A 25,993-nucleotide genomic window follows, 5' to 3' on the forward strand; every position below is an offset into this window, starting at 1 on the left:
GCCAAAAAAATAATTTTTAAGTATTTTGGATAGTATAGGTTTTGCTGTCTGTGCCCCTGTTCAAAAGATTCCACCTCACTTTCTGTCCCTATGACAATTGGATTTTAAAAAATGTGGGTTGTTGTGGAAAACAAGGATTGGTGATAAAGCTTCATGAGAGCTCTTACAGGAGTGAATTTCCCTTCCTAGGGGGAGATTTCCTCTCACTTCCTGTTGTCTCCCTCCCTTTGTAAGTAGGAGGGGTTTGTAAGTCAGATGTTTGTAACCCAGCGACTGCCTGTACTCTATTACTGATTACCTCTGCTAATTTGTAGCAGTTTCCTCTACTTGTATTATGGCTTTTGGAAATCCTTTAACACCCACGCAGGAGCTGAAGGACTTGAAATGACAAATTTCTGCTGTCACCTTAACTCCCTTTACTGAAATCTGTTAAATGTAGTGCACATATAGTGGCTATTTTTTTATCTAAAGAAACCCCTTTGTTCCTCTTAACATGTATACTGTTTACAGACTGTGCTTGTAGGGCATAACTGCAACACAATAACACAAAATGGCTACTAAGCACCTCTCATCGCTCAAAGTGGAACATTGATCACGCATGTGCACTATTATACCTATCATATGTTCACATCTGCTAGAAAGTTCTTTATACAAGCCTCTGGACTCTTCTTAAATCCATCAGAACAAATGCAGAAGCAACATATGCAATCGTACTCTTTGAAACCAGTGCTGACTTTGTCTACAAAACAACCAAAATAAAAAAATATTGCGTGCATAGACTACAATGTTTTTTATTCAACAATAGTTGTCTAGCCTTTGTCTATTGGCAGCATGTACTGCATTTTACATTTTCCAAAGCCAAACTTTGTAGTGGTAAGAAGCAAATACAACTGCATAGAAGGGGGAATGCATTTCAGTGGTTAGTCCAGCAGAAATACACAAAAAGTCACATAAATAGTCTTTTTTTCAGAAGGTGGGTTTGAGCCAGCAAGGATCCCACAGTGTTTTTAGCATTCTCTCATAAAGAGATTCTGTTCAAAGACCCTCGACTGCTGCCAAGCAAAAACAAAACTGCTCATTATGGTCAAGAACTCAAACGGAACAAAGCGCTAGACTTACTTTCAGCATCAGCATGGAGTAGGAAGCACAGAAGAACCAGCACTGGCCTGGCAAAGTTCATCATCTGACAGCTTGGCACCTGCATGTTTAGGAAGGCTTAATTTCACTGGCTTTCAAAGCCTATGGGTGTCTACCCACTTCAGTGTTTCAGTGCAGCGTTGTCACAGCCTGTTGAAGAAGACAAAATAAACAGATAAGAACAGTTATTTAAGTGCTATAACAACTTTAAATCTATCATGCAAATCCCTACAGGGAATACATTACATATGACATATTTTTCCCATTACACTAACTGGAGTACATTACAAAGTTTGCATTGCTGCCAACATGCATGATGCCCAGAAGCAGCTTGGCAGAGCTAATAATGTATTTCTCTGTATTAACACAAAGTAATCCTCAATCCCAGATGGTTTCCTCCCCTGGTCAGATCATCACCCGAATAATTTATCTTCATAATTAGCTGTCATTTTAGTAAAGGTAGCAATATACATTACAAGACAATGACATACTACAGGATCCTGAATTAGAAAAATAAAGCAATATGAAATCCCCAAACTACACATTCTCAGAGCAAATTCTCACACAAAGTTGCCTTTACTTTTCTGGCTCAACAAAATCACTCGCAATGCAGGTTGGGCTTTGCACAATACAACCTTATAATGTGCTTTCAAGACAGGGTTTTAACTGTAAAAAAGGAGCCTGACCCAGGAAAGGTATCATAGGGTAAGACAACAGAAGCAGGAAAATAGAAGAATTTAGTTAAATAATGCTATATATACCGTAAGTTTTTCTCTGGCTGTGCACAAAAATTAGACCACTAAAATGAATTGTCTAAATTTGCTCTAGCATATGTCTTATTTCAATAGCGGCAATATTTTAGCTTCCAATATTTTTCTATCGACATGTTCAATTAATTTACTCATGGTATAGGTCAGCAGTTATTCCTTTGCATGCAATAGGTATTTAGCTAATACAAACATAATTTTATATTATATTCCCAAAAATCAAATATTATTCTCATTTTTTCACCTGCTCTCAGAACCGAACGATGGCAATTAAAGCCATTTTAACAAAAACATAGAAAGCACAAAATGTTTTGCAAACTTGCTTTTAAATATTTTTCCATTAAAACTGCAAATATAAATATTAAAGCGTGTGTGTATTTAATAAAAAAAAAAACATCTACATCCATAATAAAATCTGTTAGGAGTAGGAATTATTTTACCCGCTTTCCGACTGCCTGCCGCCGAAATACGGCGTCAGGCTGGCCCTCCTGCGCGAACCACCGTAGGTATACGTCGGTCGCGTGCCTGCAGCTAGGGGGGCGAGCGTGCGCAGCTGGTGGCGCTTCCGCCCCCACTCGGCAGCCGGGAACTCTGATGCTCTGATGCACGGGGTGCGCCTGACACCCGCGATCGTTCCCACCTGAGAGTTAAGAACAGCCAGCTGTTGTAAACAAAGCTGACCGTTCTTCTCTCTGGAATGATCATAGAGCCCATGTGATCCTTCTATATAGGATCACATGTCTCTATGATTATTTCACAAGCCCCACCCCCCCACAATTAGAATCACTCCCCTAGGTACACATTTAACCCTTTGATCGCTCCTGGGTTAAACCCCTTCCCTGCCAATGGCATTATTACAGTAACAGTGCATATTTTTAGCACTGATTACTGTAGTAATGTCACTGGTACCCCCAAAAGTGTCAAAAATGTAAGTTAGGCGTCCGATCTGTCTGCCGCAATGTCGCAGTTCCACTAAAAATCACAGATCCCCGCCATTGCTAGTAAAAAAAAAAAAAAAAAAACAATAAAAATGACATAAATCTTTCTCGCAGTTAGTAGACACGATACCTTTTGCGCAAGCCAATCAAAATACGCTTATTGCAATTTTTTTTACCAAACATATGTAGCAGAAAACAAATTGGCCTAAAATGTTAAAGAATTTTTATTTTTTTTTTATTTTTTATTTTTTTTGGGGGGGGGAATGTTATATAGCAGAATGTGAAAAAAATATATATTTTTTTCAGAATTACCGCTCTATTTTTGTGTATAGCGCAAAAAATAGAAATCGCAGAGGTGATCAAATACCACCAAAAGAAAGCTCTATTTGTGGGGAAAAGGTACAGCATCACATGACCACGCAATTGTCCGTTAAAGTAACACAGTGCCGAATCGCAAAAAATGGCCTGGTCATTAAGGGGGCAAATCCTTCCGATTACTGATTAGTGAAATTAGTCATTGGTACCTTTTGTTCGTACAGTTTATGTCGAATGTACAGGACAAAAGCTGGCCACAGATGGATTGAAATTGACCTGGCCGAATTTTAATCTGCATGTCGCCGCCCCCAATTGACATATGTTTCTGGTCTCCCATGGAAATGCAATAACTTTAGTAAATATAAACTGCTAAATACTTTTTCATATCAGCAGTTATTGCTTATAGGAGGAGTGTTCATTCTTCTCTGACTGTTCTATGAGCCTGTGTGGGGGCTGCACGACCCCTGACCCTCTGTCTGGATAGTGCTGATTGGCCCTGTGCTGATCACATGCAGCCTCCCCAAAAAAAAAAAAACTCAGCAATACACACCAAACTGAGCATGTGCAGAGTGCCCCAAGGCTCTGTACTATCAGGAGATGGATAGGAAAAGGGGAGGATCAGAGAAAACAGGATCTCACAGCCTTATTACACAATGCGCAGGATTAACCCTTTTAGGTTCTTCAGTGAGTATAACAAGCATGCTTTACTGCATATACACATTGAGTTTTAATGTTGTGGGTTTAGTATCACTTTAACCACTTGCCGACCGCCGCCCGACTATATATGGCGGCGGTCAGCCCCTCACAGGCAAAGTGACGCACCGGTATGTCACTAGCCTGCGAGCCCGCCCCCGCTCATTCCATAAGCAGCCCGCGCGTGTGACCGGCGGACCCGATGTCCGCCGGTCACTCGCGATCGTCGGGTGGAGAGGGAGAAAGGCAGGCGGCTAATGTAAACACAGCCGCCTGTCATTCTCCCCTGTGTAAAAGCACAGATCATACGGTCCTGCTATGTAGGACCGTTGATCTGTGCTGTTACACACACAGCCACATCCAATCACAGTTAGAAGCATGCCCCTAGGGACACACTTAACCCCTCCCTCTCCAATAAAGTTAACCCCTTCCCTCCCAGTGTCATTTTTACAGTAACAGTGCATATGTATAGCACTGATTACTGTAGTAATGTCACTGGTACCCCCAAAAGTGTCAAAAATGTCAGTCAAGGGTCCGATCTGTCCGCCGCAATGTCGGAGTCCCGCAAAAAAAATTGCAGATTGCCGCCATTACTCATTAAAAAAACAATAAAAATGACAAAAATCTTTCCCTTAGTTAGTAAACGCAATAACTTTTGCGCAAACCAATCAAAACACGCTTTTTGCGAAATTGGCCTAAAATGTTTAAAAATGTTGATTTTTACATTTTTTTGGGGGGGGGGGATTTCATATAAAAAAATGTGAAAAATATTGTTATTTTTGCAAAATTGTTGCTCTTTTTTTGCTTATAGCGCATGATCAAAAAATCGCACAGGTGATCAAATACCACCAAAAGAAAGCTCTGTTTGTGGGGAAAAAAGGACGTCAATTTCATTTGGGTACAGCGTTGCACGACCGCGCAATTGTCCGTTAAAGTCACGCAGTGCCGAATCGCAAAATAGGCCCTGGTCAGGAAGGGGGTAAAATCTTCCGGGGCTTAAGTGGTTAAGATGTGAGGAACTGAAAAAGTCAATTTATAGACTTTTTATGTTCAAGTAGGTTGGTAGTGTATTCTTTATATGATGTATGCTTGTGTTTAAATGCCTAGGAAAAGTTAGTTTCTCTGTTATTAAGTTTTCTATTGGTCAAATACACATATAGTGTGGGTATGCCCATAAAGAATGCACAGTATGACTGTGCTGGGACCCTGCAATAAACTAAATGAACAATAACTTATCTGGCCACTGATAATAACAAATAGTAATGTATATAAAACATACTGCAGGTGCTGCATCAGTTTATTGTTACTAACCATTACTATGCTTTTACTGTTTTATTGATACATGCCTCGGTAGTGGAATTAACTTCACAAAGTTGGAGAGCAAAAGACCTAATAATTTTGCTAAAGGGTTCTTTCAGCTATTTATCATGCTGCAATCAAGGATGCTTTAACTTTTATTAGCATCATAATAGAATCTACTCCATAAAATGATAAGAAGTCTAAAAAGATTAAAATACAATGTTGAAGTTATTTGCTGAATGTTATAACTATAATCTTTCAGCCCACACTCGTTCTATTTCAGCATCAACATCACATTGTTTGATATATACGCTACAGTTGCCAGTGGTAAAATGACAGGCTGCCAAAGAAATGTCGAGCAAAGTTCCTGTGTTAAACCATTGGGATTGGAAACTTCCTTATTTTAAACTATTTAAATATGTCGTTTGTTACATTAAATTGTCAGAAAGTGTGCCACACTGCTTCTAGGAATATACTGAGGAACACAGAAGGCTGAGTATTGGCACTTTTCAGCGCTCAGTTTATTCCAACAACTGTTCTGTTTCAGATCTACCCATAAAATGACATTTAATTCCATGCTACATTTTTTTCTGCTACATATCCAACTTCTTCTAAAAATTCAGTTGCAATACATTTTTGTTGATATTTGTAGCACAGCAATATAAAGATGACCTTTTCAAGAAACACTGAAAACACAATGGGGTTGATTTAATAAAGGAATATAGACTGTGCACTTTGCAAGTGTAGTTGCACTCATTTTCCCCACAGCTTAGTGAATTTCATGAAGCATTAATCTGTAAAGAATAACCATTCAGGAACAAGGAAACGTGATTGGGTGATGGGATTCAGCAAAGCTTCACCACGTTCACTAAGCCAGTGATGGCGAACCTTGGCACTCCAGATGTTTTGGAACTACATTTCCCATGATGCTTAACTATACTGCAGAGTGCATGAGCACCATGAGTATTGTAGTTCCAAAACATCTGGAGTGCCAAGGTTTGCCATCACATTCACTAAGCTCTGGGGAAAACTAGTGCGACTGCATTTTCGAAGTGCACAGTCTATTTTTAGTAAATCAATCCCAACTGATCCAACACACAAGTGCTATCAATATATCAATACCATTTATATGCATACATAAGTAAAATTATTAGGAATATATTAAAAAAGTAATATTTAGGAAATATTTCAAAAGGTTCCGGTCATGAGCAAGTTTATTAAACGTCATAGAATTCGCTTCTTGAACATGGAAAGCTATTTCAGGTTTTTTTTTTTTTTTTTTTTTTGGGGGGGGGGGTTTCGGTAGCGTAATAACATATTGACTTGAACGTTTGTTCTATAAGTTGATGGTTAGGAAGCAACACAGTGAAGAGGGTATAAGGCTAAGTTCACATGTAGGCGTTTTGGGGCGTTTTTGGGGAGTTTTTCTGCTCTAGGATCAGCTCAAAAAACGCCCAATAAGACAAATCCTATTCATTTCAATGGCCCCTGTTCACATCTGAGCGTTGTGACGTTTTAAGCAAAACGCCCAACGCTCAAAAAAGTACATGAGCTTCTTTTTGGGCAGATTACGGGCATTTTTATTTTTTTCCATTGGTTACTAGTCAACCTAAAAACGCCTGCTCAAAAACGCCTGAAAAAACGCCCATAAAAACGCCTGAAAAAACGCCTAAAAAACGCCTGCAAATAGCAACGCCAAGATGTGAACGTAGCCTAACTGAAGTACTCTGTATGTCTCACTTTATTATTATTATTATTAATAAAGGACATCTGTGAATACATAACCTTTTAGCTACACATCCAGCTATTACTTTAAGAGGGATATGTAATTATGCTAGGGGCAGGAGCATACAGCCTCTAATATGCACCCTGTCCTGGACTATTCACCAGAGTATATGACAAAATAGACCATGTACACCCAAACAAAAAAGCAGCAATTAATAAACTTTCCACCTTTTTTTAATGTCCCCCACCTCCTCTTGAATAAACCATAAAAATATTATACTTCCCCTTTCCTTACTCCAGCGTTGCCCCATGAGCCTTCGTGGTCCCTAACTGGTCTTCCCCCGCAGTAATGCCTTTTCACCACTAGATGTTGTCAGACTTCTAGGCTGAATGATGGCCAATGTCATTCAGCCCACTTACTGCATGCCCAGGGCATCCAGGACATTAAACCACATTAAGCTCACAGGAGAATGCCATGGAGTGGCACTATGATTACAGGGTGTCATTCTCTAAAGCATTCAGGACCAGCCTACTGCTGGTTGAAAAAGACAAAGAGTATGTGAATGCATGCATAAAAAAAAGATTGTAAAAAATTGCTGGGAGATTGAGAAGTGGAGAATGAGGCAATGATTGTTGGGTGAAGAATGGGTTAAAACTGGAATTGAACTTTAACCTGACTGTGTGCTTTGGGCCACTTTTTAGCCTCTCCTTAATCTGAAATGACTACAATAAAAATTACAGTGTAAAAAAACTCAACTATTATCAAGGTGTAAATGTCAGAGCTCTAGAAAGTGTTAGGATTTTATTGGTATTTTGACTTAGTAGCTGTTTAAAAAACCACATAACAGCATTCATGTTACATGCGTAACACTGGAGAAAATATATAGAATGTTATATTTACTGACTTTACAGTCATAAATATATATTCACTCCTACTAGGTATAACGAGTGTGTAAAAAAAACAGCCTGATCCATTATCTTCATGATGCAGTCTAACAGTCCCCAAGGTAAATATGCTTTATTGCAAACTAAGTGGAACATTTATAATGCACGAATAGAGTAGTAAAATATGTTTAGCATAGAACTGTAAAGTAGAATCTAAAGGGCCTTACCAGTTAATATTTATAGGTGCTCAAATTAAATTATATTTCCTCTTGCTGTGCCTTTTTATAACAGTTATAGGCTTATGCTGCATTTGTTTGCATGAAATAAATGTATATTTTAGAACCATTTAATGAAATCAACTGACTCTGGAATAAACATTAGCATTTTAGTGTGCGCTCACTACAGTATTAAATTAAATGGTAAGAATGCTGCAGAGATGGATACAATGCCAAGTACATGATCAATGCCTAGGTCTGAATATTATGAACTTCGATCCCCCCCTTCATTAGACAATGCATGGTCAAATGCCTAGGTCTGAATATTATGAACTTCGGTCCCCCCCTTCAAGAGACAACGCATGGTCAAATGGAGCAGCGTTTTCTTTAACCTTCCTATGACTCTAATATCCCTCCAACAAAGTAGGGAAGAGTTAGATTAGATCCCCTGTGTGTTTTTTTTTTTATATTGCCAATTGCATCCCCACTATAGAGGTATTTCCCTCACTTCCTTTTCCAGAACCCCCCCCCCCCCCCTTTGACAACTGGCACTAGCACAAGTGTCCCCAAGAGAAGATATACGATTTCTCTTCACTCTTTATTCTTGTCCTAATGGGGACTAGAAAATATTTTTCTATGTACTCCCACTACTTTTGTAAGCTTTAAGGACCTCTTCATCAAAGTTTCAAAAATACAAAAAAGATATATATATATATCCTTTTCATTTTTGATAGAGTAAGGGAGGGTTATAACCCCTGTAAGGTTGATTTTTGACCTCTTTATCACATTAAAGAGATTTCCCTTGACTTACTGTCCCATAATCAAAACAGGAAGTGATAGGAAAATCCCCACAAATTAGGGGAATCTCTTGGGGACCCCCAAGTCACCAGAAATCATGTCCTCATTGGAAAACTTTCCCCACTATTACTTTTCTAGAGACAACCCAAAATTTGGGCTTTTCTCTTACTTTCACTTTTAATGATAATGGTAAACAGGACAAAGAGAGAGGGTGAATCTCCCTAATAGGGGCACAGACAGCAATAAACACTGACAGGTGTTCTAATCCCTCTAACCTCTATTCAAAACTAAAAAAAAAAAAAAAAAAATTGCCTTTGGTTATACTTAAGGTCTCGGACTATTCAGAAGTTCACCACTTCTTAGAAATTAAATATACATTGGTAGGGTAACATTTTGTTTACCAGCAATCTAGAGAGACCCATGAGCATTTAAACTCCTGACAAAGCTTTTTCTGTGGTAAGAGCAAAGGAATCATTAGAACATCTGCGTGGGCCCAGATAAAAAATATAAAACTGACACTGGTTCTGACCCTCTACCCAAAGTAAAAAAAATGTTTTGGCTGTAGTTCAGCTCTAATGACTTGCCCCGTAACTGCAGACAGCAAACCTCTGGGTACTAGCACTGCAGGCTGGGTCAGAAGTTTTCAATAAAGCACAGATGTCCTTTGTGTAAAGGTAACATTTAGGCCCCATGCACACGGGGCGTTAGAAAAAACGTACGTCAAAGTTAGTTCTGACGCCGGAAAAAGCAGCTGTAAAAACGTGCTTTCAGTAGCTTTTTCCATTGGCGTTATAGCACGTTTTGACACGTTGCTTTTAGCAGCGTTTTTTTTTCTTCCATTCAAAATCAATGGTTCCCTATGGGAGCCTATTGATTTGAATGGAGGTCGCACCGCAACACCGCAAGTCGGATCCGACTTGCGCTGTGAGAATCTTGAGGGGGAACTCCACGCCAAAATGGGAAAAAAACGGCGTGGGGGTCCCCCCCAGGGTTCCAAACCAGGCCCTTCGGGTCTGTTATGGAATTTGAGGGTAGCCCCATGCCGAAAAAACGGCATGGGGTCCCCCCCAAAATCCATACCAAACCCTTATCCGAGCATGCAGCCCGGCAGGCCAGGAAAGGGGAGGGGACGAGCGAGCGGCCCCACCCCCCCTGGACCACACCAGGCCACATGCCCTCAACATGGGGGGGTGTTGGTGCTTTGGGGCAGGGGGAGCTCTGCACCCCCCACCTCAAAGCACCTTGCCCCCATGTTGATGAGGACAAGGGCCTCATCCCCACAACCCTGGCCGGTGGTTGTGGGGGTCTGCGGGCAGGGGGCTCATCGGAATCTGGAAGCCCCCTTTAACAAGGGGGCACCCCAGATCCCGGACCCCCTCCCTATGTGAATGGGTATGGGGTACACTGTACCCCTACCCATTCACCCCATAAAAGGCAGTGTATGGAAATAACGACAAGAGACGTTTTGGAAAGTTTATTAAAAATCTTCATCCGACTCTTCTTGTCTTCTCCTCTCCGGGGTCTTCTCCGGGGTCTTCTGCTCTTTTGCTGTCCGCCCTTCTTGTCTTCTCCTCTCCGGGGTCTTCTCCGGGGTCTTCTGCTCTTTTGCTGTCCCCCTCTTCTTGTGTTCTTGTCTCCGGGGTCTTCTGCTGTCCCCTCTTCTGCTGTCCTCTCTTCTTTTCTTCTCCTCTCCGGTCTTCTGCTCTTTTGCTGTCGGCTGTCGGCTGTCTTCTTCCTCCGGTCCTCCTCCGACGACGTCTCCGCTGATTATGCCTATCTCCGGTCTCTTCAGCTTATTATATAGCCATTAGGGGCGTGGCCCCGATGACGTCATCTGGAGACCCCGCCCCCTCATGTCACAGATGACGTCATATGTGACATGAGGGGGCGGGGCCTCCAGATGACGTCATCGGGGCCACGCCCCTAATGGCTATATAATAAGCTGAAGAGACCGGAGATAGGCATAATCAGCGGAGACGTCGTCGGAGGAGGACCGGAGGAAGAAGACAGCCGACAGCCGACAGCCGACAGCAAAAGAGCAGAAGACCGGAGAGGAGAAGAAAAGAAGAGAGGACAGCAGAAGAGGGGACAGCAGAAGACCCCGGAGAGAAGAACACAAGAAGAGGGGGACAGCAAAAGAGCAGAAGACCCCGGAGAAGACCCCGGAGAGGAGAAGACAAGAAGGGCGGACAGCAAAAGAGCAGAAGACCCCGGAGAAGACCCCGGAGAGGAGAAGACAAGAAGAGTCGGATGAAGATTTTTAATAAACTTTCCAAAACGTCTCTTGTCGTTATTTCCATACACTGCCTTTTATGGGGTGAATGGGTAGGGGTACAGTGTACCCCATACCCATTCACATAGGGAGGGGGTCCGGGATCTGGGGTGCCCCCTTGTTAAAGGGGGCTTCCAGATTCCGATGAGCCCCCTGCCCGCAGACCCCCACAACCACCGGCCAGGGTTGTGGGGATGAGGCCCTTGACCTCATCAACATGGGGGCAAGGTGCTTTGAGGTGGGGGGTGCAGAGCTCCCCCTGCCCCAAAGCACCAACACCCCCCCATGTTGAGGGCATGTGGTCTGGTGTGGTCCAGGGGGGGTGGGGCCGCTCGCTCGTCCCCTCCCCTTTCCTGGCCTGCCGGGCTGCATGCTCGGTTAAGGGTCTGGTATGGATTTTGGGGGGGGACCCCATGCCGTTTTTTCGGCATGGGGCTACCCTCAAATTCCATAACAGACCCGAAGGGCCTGGTTTGGAACCCTGGGGGGGACCCCACGCCGTTTTTTTCCCATTTTGGCGTGGCGTTCCCCCTCAAGATTCCCACAGCGCAAGTCACCCCGCAAGTCGGATCCGACTTGCGGTGTTGCGGTGCGACCTCCATTCAAATCAATAGGATCCCATAGGGAACCATTGATTTTGAATAGAAGAAAAAAAAACGTATAACGTGGCTTAACGCACGTTAAGCAACGTTATAGCAAAGTTATTCAGCTTTTAGCAGCGTCAGGCGTTTTTAACGCTGTAACGCTGGTCCTCAGAACGCGCAGGTGGTGGGTTCTTGTTGCAGCCTAAAAACGTCTAAGCCACTTACAGCTCAAAAACGTCTGAGTGTGCATGAGGCCATAGAATAACATGGAGGGGCGTTTTTAGGCTGCAAAAAGAAAACGCCTGACGCTGCTTACAGCGGCGTTAAAAACGTCCCGTGTGCATGGGGCCTTATAGCACACATATCCTATAAACTACACCAGGGAACGTACAAAGGATTAAAGGGAACTTACAGGGAATTTGCAAAGGATTTCTGTTGCAGCATGCTAGTTATTGGGTAGGCATGCTACTTACAATTTAGTTAATTTTCCTGGAACTAACATGTATCTCAGAAGCCAGAGGGTGGTTGCTTCCATTTGAGTTTTTCCATGTAGGTATTCTTGTAAAATGTTTTCCTTACTTTTTATTATATAAAAACAAGGAATCTAACTCATACAAATCCAAATACTGATAGGAGGAAGGAAGGATGTTTGTAAATCCATATATTTAACTATATATGTATATTTTTTTAATCGTGATATAAATTTTGTAGAAATGCCTGCTCTACAAATGGAAAAATAATGAAAGACTAGGTTACTGAAGTCAAAATATGCTAAAATGTATTTTAAATTGCAGATAAATATAGCTCACAATGATGACACCTGTCTCATTTTAACAGAAGTTGTGTTTTAGAAGCATACACGGCCTTCATCTTGCTTCATCGTCATGTGCTATTTATCCTTTGATACCATGTACGGAGCTCCTGAAATGAATGAAAGCCATAGAAATCATAGTAGGCCGTGTGCTGAGGGCACCAGCTCACTCTTATCATCATAACCATCTTCATGCCAGCATTTCAAATAGCAGCAACATCCATAAGACATCAGTCCTGTCGGACTCAATTTGTGTCTGTGCAAGCGTATCCGAGCCAACTGCTACATAATGACTTTGATGCTATCACAGAGATGGAGATATATAGAATGTGCTCTCGGAGGGAGAAAAGGTTGCTTTGTATTTCTTGTGCTGATCCACGTAAATACAAAGATTCAGAATCAAACTCCACAACCAAACAAATTGCAAGCCTATTATTAAGCCCCGTACACACGTACCGATGGTCGGCATACAAATGTTCCTCTTTTCTCCCCGGGATGTCGGTGTCTGCTGAAAAGTGCAAAGACAGCACAAGGACAGCACAAGAATTTTGTCCGCCGACTGCAGAAGTGATGTCATGTAATGGTTAACTTTCCCTGTGTTTTCTATTTTCTGAGCATGCCCAGTCTTGCAAATCTGCGGTCTGTCGGCCGAATTGTGTACTGACAGGCGAACAATCGTCCGTTCTGGTGTCGGCATACAAAAATTTTCATGTTTGCAAGAAAGACTTTTGTCCGCGGATTGTGCGCAGACATCTGTCGGAGGCACCATACTAACACGCGTACAATCGGCAGATCCTTCGTCCACCGACGTTTGTATGCCGACGATCGGTACGTGTGTACGGGCCTTAACAGAGACAGTCAAAGTCAGTGCAAAGAGCAATGATGACGTGCAAAGTGCAGAAAGCAGGTAATCAAAAGTCATATTTTAACTCATCTGGATACAGTAAAATCTGGTTGGTTGTTACAGTTACTGCACTTAGTATAGTGCGCACTGATCACTGCACTACTTTACTGCATAACCAAGATTAGAAAGAATTAACCACAAACTACTCCTGTAATAATAGACAGATAGGATGTGGTAGGACCCATTAAAGGTCACCTAAAATGAAGATACTTTTTTAGAACAGTTATTTCTTCTACCCCACGTGTCCAAATAACCTTGTAAACCCAGAGTCATGTGCATTTGCACAATTGTTGGTGAGCACTCTGTAATACTTAATAATTAGCCATTATTGCAATGACATGGCTCGCAGCCTTTTTTTATTGGGCAGTAATCATGCAACAAAAGCAGTATTGCATAAATATAACATCTTCCTGTCTTTGTGCCTTACTGGTAAAAGGGCAGATAAAAGCACTGAAGCACTTTGTATCTGACAAATAAATATAACATAAAATCACTCTAATTAAAGCTAAACTAAAGGCTCCCATTATAAAACAAAAACATAGATTATAGGTGTTGGGCATAACATTGTGTAGAAATACATTATTTAAGTGGTTTATTCATCTTCTTAAAGTTTGGGTCACATGATGCAGTTTCCTGGACTACTTGGCCCTAATCATTTGGCCATCTAAGGACATTTTCTCATTGGTTTTTGGTTGTTTAATGGTATTACGTGCAATGCAATGATAGTGAAATCTGCTTTACTGGCAGTCAAGGAAAAGGATGGTGAGCCAGACTGAGCATGGCTTAGAGGCAGAAGGCACAATCCAGTCACCAACAGAGTTTAAAAAAAGGCCTCTTCAGACTTAGAGCACTTCTGCTGGCATGCAGCTAGTGCTGAAAGATCGCAATTTTTGGCATTTCCCCATACATTTGTCATACTATAAATGTACTTAATATCCCTATTTTCACCTTCTAACTCTGATCCCCCTGCGTGGGTGTCCATTTGATCTGCTTATGTGAATAATTCAATACAACCTATTGCACCTGAAAAATGGACTCCCCCTCTAGGCCCTCGGGTTTAGGCATCTTATGTGGACCTTCGCTCAGTAGACATTTTGCATTCCCAAAATATTTAGTTGTACGTGCCTTTACCCATGCCTTTGTGCCATGTTCTTTGTAGTGTACCCCCTGCGTGGGTGATCAATTGTCATGTTGTTTTGCTTACTACAATATAAATCATTGTACCAGAAAACAGGATGGCCCCAGATGTGATTTTTTAATTTCTTGAAGTAAATCTATCATTGTAGAATTACAGGGCTGTCACTGCTGATCCTCTTCTACAAATGCTACATGTCTGGCTGATGTGCAGGTCCTTTTGCCACTGATCAAAAATAAGCAGGAAGATCAGGAAAGTTAAAGAAAGTCAAAAGCCCCGTTCTGGATTAGCATGATAGCCAAGTAACTATATATTTCAGAATAAGATGTGAACAATGGCAGCCTCAAGGGACCCATGACAGCTTTTCTTTTTTTTTTTCTTTAATCAAGTCAGCAGATTGTAGTGTGAGCAACATTTTTCATCATTACACAAGACTACCATTTTTAATTGGTGGGTTTAAGGCAGTGAATGGCTTTAGTTACTCCACATGCCCTCCAAACTCCATGCTTATTCACAAAAAGCCTTGTGCTTATTTTACAAAATACAATGCGTTCTCTGATTGAAGGATAAGAAGACGTGGGTATCCCCACCTCTCCTCTCTTGTCCCCCAATCATAGAACACCTTGTATTCTGTGAAAAAAGTTTTTTTTGTGAATAAGCATTAGAGGGGGTATAGTGAAAACAAAGCCCTGTATCAAATTGTATTGTAACTGTACTGTCTGCCCTTGTATTGTAAAGCACTGCACAAACTGTTGGTGCTATATAAATCCAGTATAATAATAATATAAATAATAATACACTGCAGTTACCCACGGCTGTTATGCCCACAGCAACTGGAAATCTAGTGGAGCCAGCTTGTACTGAGGTATGAATTTACTATTATACACATATATATATATATATATATATATATATATATATATATATATATATATATATATATATATATATATATATTTCCTATATAGCTAGTGGAGGAGTTACAATAACATTTTGTCTCAAAATTGGGCTTCAAATTGTAATTGGCCAATAGGTCATCCCCAGTCATAAAGGGGTTGAAGATTCTGCAAACGTTCAGAGAGACCCTATTTTACAACTTCTTCCAATCAGCATCAAGATTTAGACCACATCTTTCTGGCCTAATAGTTCCATATCTGTGTTCAATGTGGCCACAGACATGCATTGGAAAGGTGGATATAAACTGGAAAAAAATGCTAGTTTATGATTTTCAGGATATTATTCTCATTTAAATATCCAGAGCAATGAGGTGGGATTTTTGTAGATGACTTTTCAGAAAAATATCTAGTGAGTTTGCCATTGGACCACCTGGTTTCTGTGGCTAGGCTGAAGTACACATATTCACATCTAAAGAGATTTATCTGCATATCTACAGCTAATGAGCATATTCTACATCTTGTTATACGTATCCCCTGCCTGCCGATTTTCTGCAGTACTTGGCTTACGCATTATTGTTCAAAAGACTGAAACTGCTCAAAGCGTTGCAATAACAATGGTAATATACTGTGTATATGCAGTATATGTCTTCTGCAGAAATCCAGCAAAACTGAAATAAACATCAAGCTAAATTTGTACCTTCAGATAAAAATTGTTTTAGTGTGTAAAATAGTTCCTAAACCAGATTACTGTTAACTTGCAAGCCTTGGTTTAACACTGTGACAAATGCTGAAGTATATAAAATGGAATGCATCCTAAGCACCAGCTGAAGAAATAAGCCTGCAATGCTTCAGACTTTACCTTCTAAAGCCACCTGATACAGCAGTAAAAATGCTTTCCTTATGGCAAAATGCAAGTTGATTAGCTTAGCAGAGCCCCGTGCTTCTCCAGTGGTATGAAACTGTAAAGCTTGAGCCCAGTAGACTACTGGATTCCATTACAGGTCCACACAGAGGCTAAAAAACACATTTTCTTTTGTGCGAACGGAGTGAAAAATGTCACCTGAAGAAAAAAGAGGGTAGAAATGCACTGTTTATGCTGTTCCATCTTCTAAAATGTAACAGGGGCATACTGTTTATATACACAACTACCTACAAAACATCTGTATACTGCGGGCCTATTCATCCATCCACCTGTAGATTCTAACAGCATATACAACCTACTCTATGACATTATGAAGAAAGGACAATGCAGGGACCCTACATTTTTTTAAGTCTATCGCAGGTGTAAGACTGATAATGATTGTTAAACATTAACAAAAAATGGTTGTAGTTTTTATCAGAACTTGCACTTGGATTTAAATGTGGTTTGTTCGGATATCGGTTGATTCTTAAGAAAGCAAAATGCAGTAACCTATACTGACCTAATTACTGCAGACTGAAAGTTGATTGGTTGTTAAGGATTACTGGACATCCTTGCTTGGTGCCTTGCTAGATCAGTGTTACTCAATCTTTTTTCAGTCAAGGCACCCTTTTAAAATTATGGATAATCTCGAGGCACCCCATTCTAAAATGTAAAAACTAAACTAATAGTTTTACATAATTTAGAACATCCACACATGTAGAACATCCAACATTAAAGGTAATTTATTGCTACAAAGCAAATACATCTTTGCACACTAGTACTGACTAGTATTCAAATGTATCTTTTTTCCCTCAGCTTCTCTCCCTCACTCAGCCAATGTGACCCCAGTGCTGATGGAAAGTGGCAGGGGAAGGGAAAAACAAAGATACTGTGTAGGCTCCTGAGGTCCCCCCTAATGAACCAATGATGTCATTGGTTGATAGGAGGCCAACAGCTTGAAGGTTGTAATGGTGCACAATGTGGCTTTGTGTCGTTAAAAGGCAGGCATGGTCGACTTTCTCGCTTGTAAACAGTTTTTGGGCAATTTTTAAGCATTTTGCCAAGGCACCCCTGAGGAAACTTTAAGGCACCCCAGGTTGCCTGGACACCATGGTTGAAAGAGGCTGCGCTAGATTATCACTTGATACTTTTTAAAGAGGAAGTAAAGTCTTAAAAAAAATGTTTCTTTTTGTTTACCTGCAAAGTAAATGCATAATATGCTAATATACACCGCATTATGTGACACTTACCTGCAAACGAAGCCCGCGTTGTCCCCGCTGGAAGCCGCATCCATCTTTACCCGTCTTCCTCCCGGGTCTGCAGACTTTGGCTATGCTACTGGCCTGAGCCGCGTGACATCACTCCCGCAGATGCGCGCGGGAGCCACCGGTCATGGCACAGAGTTTTGAAGAAACGGCATGGGCGCCCGTTCCTTCAGAGCGCATGCGCCGATAAGGTCATCAGCTGCATGCAATGTAAATATCGCCTAAATAGTGCAAGTTTTACAGTACCTATAGCAGCCTTTCTCAACCTTTTCAACACAGAGGAACACTTGAAATACATTGCTGGTCTCGGGGAACCCCTGCTAAAAATTTAAAATCTACAACTCATGACACATTAGTATGACAGTCAGTGGGAAGAATGCTCCTTACTCTTGTCATCATTGGGAAGAATTACCCCCTTACAGATAGCTAAAAGGAACAATGGTGTCATTGGAAACTTATCTGAGAGGCAGAAATTGCCCATTTCTCAAGGAACCCCTAGCAACCTCAGGAGGAACCCTAGGGCTCTACGGAACTCTGGTTGAGAAGCCCTGACCTATAGGTAAGCCTTATTATAGGCTTACCTATAGGTACAAACAGTACAGAGGGTTTACAACCACTTTAAAAACCATTAGAAATAAAAGAGTTGGAAAATGACTGAATGGTGCTTGTGACAAGTCAACTTTGATATGAATTAACAATCAATTTATCTGCCCAACAGAGAAAGTCCCAACCAAAGAAGAAAACATATTCATTTGACAGAAGCATCCTGTCTCTGCAAGGCCTGATGGACCCTTGTTTAATAGTGGGGAAGCAATAAATTCATATAGATGTACTGATCTGAAAGGAATGCTAAGCATTGCTTTCAAAAACGAATTAATGAACACAAAATTCAATCTCAAGCCCTGCACAATGGTATTGGTGGGCATGTGTTGGCAGTGGGGCCCTCTATGTTATTATGCACAAGATATCTAGGCTTTCTATCTAGACTATCAAGTGGGAAAACTACACTGTATATGCAAAAAGATACATTTTTATAATGTCAAATACCAATTGACTTATACACTAAAAGAAACATTTTTAATATTTGTTCCATGTCACAAGTAAATGCACGTATATTTTGCCAGCCGCAGTTTACTTTTATACTGGCGCATTTTTTTTTTTTTTAGTTGTTTTCGGTATCCAACTCTAATGTCCCCCGATGTTTTCCTCTAGGTACTGCTGATTTATGACAGAACATACAGTTATTTAGAAAACACCCCTCAGGATTTACACTGTTTATTCTTTTTAATTGTATTTATTTGCTGTGCCGTACAAAATATCCCCAACACAAATTTTACATTTTGGTTGATATAAATGTTTCCTGTTACAAGAGAACAGCAAATTGCGCATAGCATACTGATGATTTGTTTCTGAAAACTGGCGCCTGAAGCAAGCACTGTCCTTTTGTCCATAGCAACAAGTTATATTCCCCAATCATATATTGAAGACATGAATGTGGGTAACTGGTTAAACCAGCAGTTTTGGTTGTTATTGGATAGCTAACAACTTGTATTAGAGACTACAAAGATAGACACATATCAAATTGAGTAAATCTTGCTAACATACATTTTAAAGTGAGCATGTCACCAAAAATCATGCATGTAGAAGCATCTGAAGAAAAAATGTCTGTATAACATGATGCTATGAGTAACAGACAATTCTTCCTTCAGATATTTTCATACACAGGACACACATTTCTACTTATATACGTATATGATTAAATTTAGTTGTAATATTTTATGGATATATTATAGTAAGGCCTCGTTTAGACTTGCGGTTGGAGGGCGGCAAAAATGGGTGGTTGAACCACATTTTTGCTGGCCACTGACCTCCCCCCTTAAACAGCAATAGGCATTGGACAGGGGTGTTTACATGGCCAGCCCATGGTGCTTCGCACCCATAGCAAAGTTGATCCAACTTGTAGCGATCAGGGGGGAGCAAGCCCGTCTCATGCTACACATTCAAGTAAAGGAAAATTGAAACTTCCTTACCGCCTTTCAGGAGCCTCTGGAGATTGGACTTCAGAGGCAAGGAAGATTTAGATTTTTAGTTTTATCTACCCTAAAAGAGATTGTGCTTCTTCATTCTTCAACTCTGGACAGCCCAAATGCTTACTTTGCTGATAACATCCACAGAGCTTTACACACTGTGGGGTTGATTTACTAAAACTGGAGAGTGCAAAATCTCTTCAGTTTTAGTTAATCAACCCCACTCTACCATTTCCACTGCCCCAATTTGGGCCTACATTATACCAGGCAACAAATAAAATAGATTAATGAACTACTGATTAATGCAATAAGTAAATATTGGGACTGTTCTTAAATTTCAAAGCCCACCTAAAGGAGAAGTACAGCCAAAGCACGTTTTGTGGTACTTCTCCTGTGGATCAGTCTGTTCTGCACTCCTGTGACTAGTTGCCAGCTGACAGCAGGCTAAAGACTGCTGTCGGCTGATGTCACAGCCCAGGCTTGGGCAAGATCCAGACAATGGACTCAGGATCTGCCCACATGTCTGGACTGGCACCCGGGTCAGCCTCTCAGTGAGCCACTGAGAGCCTGAGCTGGCTGCTCCCACCCCCTCTACAGCCCCGCACTCCAGAGCAAGGAGGGGGCAGAGCAGAGAGCTGCTCACTGACAGTCAGCAGCTCTCTGCTCACGGAGCTGTGGGAACCAAGCGGTCAGCAGTGTTCGATCGCTCGCTTCTCATGGGACAGGTGCAGCATTGGACCTAGGTGAGTATGATTCTAAAAAACAAAACAAAAAAAAATACATACATATCTCTTTAAAAACACTTTTATTCTTATGTTTTATTTAATCTTCTTGGCCAGAACTGCAGCCTTATGTCACCTGATGCTGAGCAAAGCAACATCCCTCTCTGAGAACCTAGCAATACCAGGCCAACTTTTTCAGGGCCTTTCAGAAAGCAAGGACCATGGGAACCATGAGATTACTGAAAATACAGGCTATGTCAGGATCAGAATTACTGTCACTTAGCAGGCAGTACACTAGGCATTGCTTTAGTAAATGACATCAAATTGACACTTCTAGAACAGAATAAGTACAGATAAACCTGGTTTATTAAACAGTGACACACAAACAATAGCTTTAACAATGCATTTTTTTTTTCTGCATTTCGAACAGAATATCCTCATATTCTGAATTATACAGGAGGAATCTTATGCCTGATGGGGAAAGAAAAAAGCACAGAAAATGCACCATCAAGCACTGCTAAAGCTGTAATGTATGATGCTTCCAAATCCAGACAGAATTAGGTATTCAGGCAATCTTGTGCATAATTCATTGTGATGCCTCTTAACAGACAGAACTGCAACTAGGGATCTAGACCACAAAACAGAGAAAGTCTTTGACTCGTACAATATAAATTCATTTGGCGATAAGGCTTATATTTCTGTAATCTCTCAGGGCTCACTTCTTTATTCTGCGCTGAAGATGAAGCTCAATAATAGTATGAAAAAAAAATAAAAAAATAAAAATATCCTTCAACTGTGTAACAGTTGTGTTCTAGGATTCCTTTTTATTAAATGCTGCCTGATGTCCTACACGTGAACAAATCATAGGTAAATAAGCTCACCAAAAAGTGTGTTTATGTTGAAGTCAGGATGACAGCATCCGCTCACCCATCATGTGGACAGCTGAATGAACTGCATCAATTGAAAGCCTCCTTAAAATGAATGACCTGCTACAGCATCATGACTGCTTAGGAAGGAAATATTTATAGTTTTTCTTCCAGCTTCTGACCCTTGAAATTAAAAACACTTTCTTCCACTCCTGTAGCTCCAGTTAACCCTGAGGACAAATGTCTTGAGTACGCGGAGGAAGTAAAAGACGGAACAGATTAAAAAATTGCCACTCTCTTTAAACAAGTTACGATTTGTTTCTTCCAAATGTCTAAACCATTAACAAGGACAGGACCAATTGGCGCACTGTAGAATTCCAATATACATAAGTGCCAGCCTCTGTATTCTTTGGGAAGAAGAATCTTTTTCTTAAAGCTTTTGTGTCTGTAGGGCAAAATAAATAAATAAACATACAAGATGTGTCCTATTTTGCTAGATTACCTCTATTCACAGTGTAGAAGGCATATGCTCCATTGTGCCTTTTTCTCTATTATGCACTGCATGATATTCTCACACAATAGAAGCAGCAGATTCTGTATCTCAATATGCAGCCCTCTTTCAACCAAAGAGACTTGCTAAGCCCTGCAACACAATTCCCTGCAAACTTTACCGGCAACAAAACCCCTGACTCTTTAAATGTTAAGTAGTCAAGTATACAGCTGTCTACTGATTCAAACAAAGGGTTAAAGGGCCAGCAAGTAATTTCAAGTTGGTTTAAAAGCATGTTGACAGAAAAAAATATGTAGTGTATACGTTTCAGGAGATTATCAGAAATATGGAGAATAAGGTGGTATGGTGGTGGCAATATTTTGCTAAACACAATACAATTCCAGTTTTGTATTCCCATTCCTAAAAGAACAATTGACACCTGTTACTAATTGCGGGAAGTACTCCCTGGGGCACATAAATGGAATAAATAGTAATAAATTGTGTTTGGGATAATTGTTGCGCTTGACAAATAAATAAATACAATATATTATAATAGCAGCTGGCACGATGCTGTCAATCCACAACACATCAAATGTTACAAAGAAAAGGGGTGCAGCGCTAAAGAATAGTTTGCTAAAAACCAAAGTCCATAATGAAGCAACCGTGTAAGGTAGGTGGAGGTAGATCTGGGAATCTGTGGAAAAGCCTTTACCAGCACCCAATCACACAGCCGCTTACCAGAGGATATAGACCCCCATTACAGAGATCTATATAGGCATGATGAGTATGATCTTCAGTCACAAAAGGCTCAATGAGGATCCCGGAGAGATATTCAGTATTCCACTTTGAATGGATCCACTTGCAGATCATATAAGCACGATTCCACCATTAAGCAGATATAAAAGTGGAAATAAAATAATTGCTCCTCATAATGTAGTTGTATGCATAGTTTTATTGTAATAAATATTAACCACTTACAGTTAGAAAAATGCTGATCCACACTGGAAATCCACATACAGCACTAATCCGAGGGTTAATGCACTACAGTTTTTTTAATGCCTATATAGATCTCTGTAATGGGGATCTATATCCTCTGGTAAGCGGCTGTGTGATTGAGTAATAAATTGTGTTAAAGTGAACCTGTACGTCCCTTTCCTCCTGGCATTCTACTGCCAAATCAGGGTAGTTGGGGGGGGGGGGGAGTATACAGGTTTAAAGTAGGCACTGTGATCAGTTTGGCAGTGCGTCTGATACTGGTACCAGTTGGTGCTGCATAAGTCCCTATGCACCTCTGCTAAGGATTCCCTCAGTGCAAACCTTCTCGATAAACTGACGATGCCTTGAAAACCCAGAAGCGCGCTTTAAATATAACCACTGGATGTGCGATGACATGGAACGCGACAATAAAAATTTAGGAAAAAAAAGACCTAAATATTTTAAATTCTGTGCAGGTCTGACAGCGTTTTATGTTCATATATGTAAACATTATCAGTGTCTCTTCTGCATAATCAAGCTTCCTAATTTGTTATCGGTCCTTTAAACCATGCTGTAAAACTGCAGTTTGTAATTTACTTTATCATCAAATTCAGAACATCGCTCGTACAATTAAGCAGTCATCGGAGCTACGTTTTGCTATTATCATGATGAAAATTCATAATTAACTATGTGGGTATAAATATCATCACATCAATAACCTTGCTTTGGGGACACGTGAGCTAACAGCACAAGGTACAGATATTACAATGCAAATCTCAACAGTTACAAGCTACACAAAATCCTTGTAAGGATAATAACCCCTGGTGGAGATGTATGACATTACAAGAGGAATGTGTCATACAGTCTGGCAGACATAACGTTTCCCACAGAGACCTCTATTTTGACTAACAGCTTAACAACACATAGCGAAAGGAAAAAAGTCTTAGATAAAACAGCCATTAAAAGGTGCAATCAGTCAGTTATGTACAAAAAAATAGATCTGCTGTGAATCTGCAAACTCACTGTCATGGAAACCAAGTTTATAACACAACAAGCAATTGTGAATCAGGTAGCTGGCAGAGAGGACAATCGGCTTTGTAGAGTTTTCTTATAATTCAAGAGAATGTTGAAGATTGTGAAAGGAATTGTGGTATACTACATTCATCTCAAAAGAATAAATTACTAAAATTACAATGTAATTACTAGACTGAACACAGCATTTTTTGTTTGCATGCTCAATGATAGAGTGGGTCATTTTTATCAGGTAATCCCCAACTAGTCTCTCCTGTGAAGTCTTATAATGCAAGACAGGATGAGTGATTAGTAAACTTTGAAAATAACACACAAGTGGGGGAGATTTACTAAGGGCCCTTTCACACGGGCTTTCCGATCAGATCTGCCTGTCAGTTTTTCAGTCAGACCTAATCGGAAAGCCCATATGAAAGGTCCCTTTGCAAATAACACACAAGTGGGGGAGATTTACTAAGTTGACTTGACCCCTATGGAGCAGCGGATGTCAGCGGTGACATGTCCGCTGACACCCGCTGCTCTCTAATCCGATCCTGTCTGTGAAATCCAGATGGATACCCTATTTTCCATCTGCCTGGAGGGTCAGGTCAGATGAAAATGGACAGGCGGTTCGTTTTCATCTGATCTCCCATAAAGGAAAGCGGGGATCTGACAGGTCTGTCTCTGCAAAGTAGACGGAGACAGACCTGTCATCTGCCTGCTCAGCAGGGAATGGCGGAACAACCCCCCGCTGAGCAAAACTGAGTCTGCCAGGCGGAAAGCCCATGTGAAAGGTCCCTACAACTGGTGCACACAGAACCTGGAGAAGTTGTGCATAGTAACCAATCAGCTTCTACCTTCAGCGTTGCCAATAAAACCTGGAAGCTGATTGGTTAATATGCACAGCGGCACCAGATTCTGTGTGCACCACGTTCAGTAAGTATCCTGGTGTTACCTACTTTATTTATTGTTTAATTCATTCAACCTAGTGGCGGAAGCAGGTCAAATAATGGGTGAGGTTATGGGTTGAGGGATAGAGGTACTGATTTACTGCAGGTTTACTACAGGTATGAATTCACTACAGAAATAGACCTCTGCTAGTCTATGATTTAAAGAATCCCTTGTGTAGAATAGGGTGGAGATTGAATGTTGTCATGGGGATTATGTGAAAACAGCAGTATTTGCAAATTGATGCAAGCTGACAACAATTAGAAGAAAAACATTTATTTGAAGCTCCAAAATATATACTGTACATATAAAAAATACCTTATTCGTTATAGATCCAATAAAATTAAATGTACTAAAAAAATGCTAATATAGGTGCCTAAAATGTAAATTCTATATTATTGGCCCACAATTCCCTGCCAAGCATAAATAACACTTAGGGGTGCATTTATAAACAAAAAAACGAAAAACAATGCATAGCTGTTCATCTATCAAAACTGCATGTAAATTTATTTTGTCCAAATTGAGTAAAATCAAATGTTCTCAGGCTGTATTCCCTGCTTTTTGATGGAGCTTAAGAGCATGCTTTTTCACCCATGATAGTAAGTGCCATCTAGTGGCCATAATGCAGTATTTTCCCCATCTATACATAAAAACTGCAGGGAATGAGAACATTAAATGTTGCCCCATTTGAAAGAATGTCTGTTTATTTTGCAGATTTCTTTAAGAACACCCCTAAGAATAAAGCCCAGTACTAAACATTACTGCCAGGTAAACAAGTTTTCAGACATAGTAGGCTGAAGAAAGTGTTTAGACAGCTTTTAAGAGGAAGAAAACAGAAGGACATTCCAAGTGTGACTATGCACTTTTATAGTCTAATAAGCATGCAGCTAAAACAGCAACAAAGCTACCCTCCAGGTTTTTAAGTAGGGCAGGAATTGTTGGACATGACCATGTTTGCTCAGTTATGTCACAAGGACATCTGAAGGGCCTGGGATGAACTATGGGGGAAACCCCATGTATTTTCCTTTATTTTTTATCCCTAGCCACCTTGTTTACATGGTCACTGGCACCCGCTGCTTCTTTAACAAGCAGAAGAAGGAAGCTGTCATATAGTCTATAGTAGCAGGAGGAAAAAATCACTACTATATATGATGTTCAGCTCCTGCTAAACATGCTGAAATTTCAGCATTTGGACCAATGTCTAAAGCAAAGTCTGGCCCAAACCTGTCTTCAGACTGAACTAGGAGCTCATCCCTTACATACTAAAAAGAATTATTATTCTAATATATAGATGGTAATGCTAATAAATAAAAATAGTGCTTGTTCATTGCCATAATACAAGCGTTCCCCGGATTACAAACATCGGACTTACACATGACTCCTACTTACAAGCGGAGAGAGACAACAGGAAGTGAAG

General features: G+C 40.7%; 1 protein-coding gene across 15 annotated transcripts in view; it reads right to left on the minus strand.

The window, feature by feature from the left end:
- The window catches only part of PTPRD (protein tyrosine phosphatase receptor type D), a 1,741,884-nt gene that overhangs the window by 444,947 nt on the left and 1,270,944 nt on the right, over positions 1-25,993 (minus strand). For all 15 annotated transcript variants that reach the window (XM_082266411.1, XM_082266413.1, XM_082266423.1 and 12 more), the window contains one exon: positions 1,120-1,287. In XM_082266411.1, the coding sequence (XP_082122537.1) occupies positions 1,120-1,204 (85 nt within the window). In that variant the 5' untranslated portion in view covers positions 1,205-1,287. The remainder of the gene's footprint in view (positions 1-1,119; positions 1,288-25,993) is intronic.

This window comes from Pelophylax lessonae (assembly GCF_965119305.1).
Source record: "Pelophylax lessonae genome assembly, chromosome: 1".
In the NCBI taxonomy this organism is placed as follows: domain Eukaryota; kingdom Metazoa; phylum Chordata; class Amphibia; order Anura; family Ranidae; genus Pelophylax; species Pelophylax lessonae.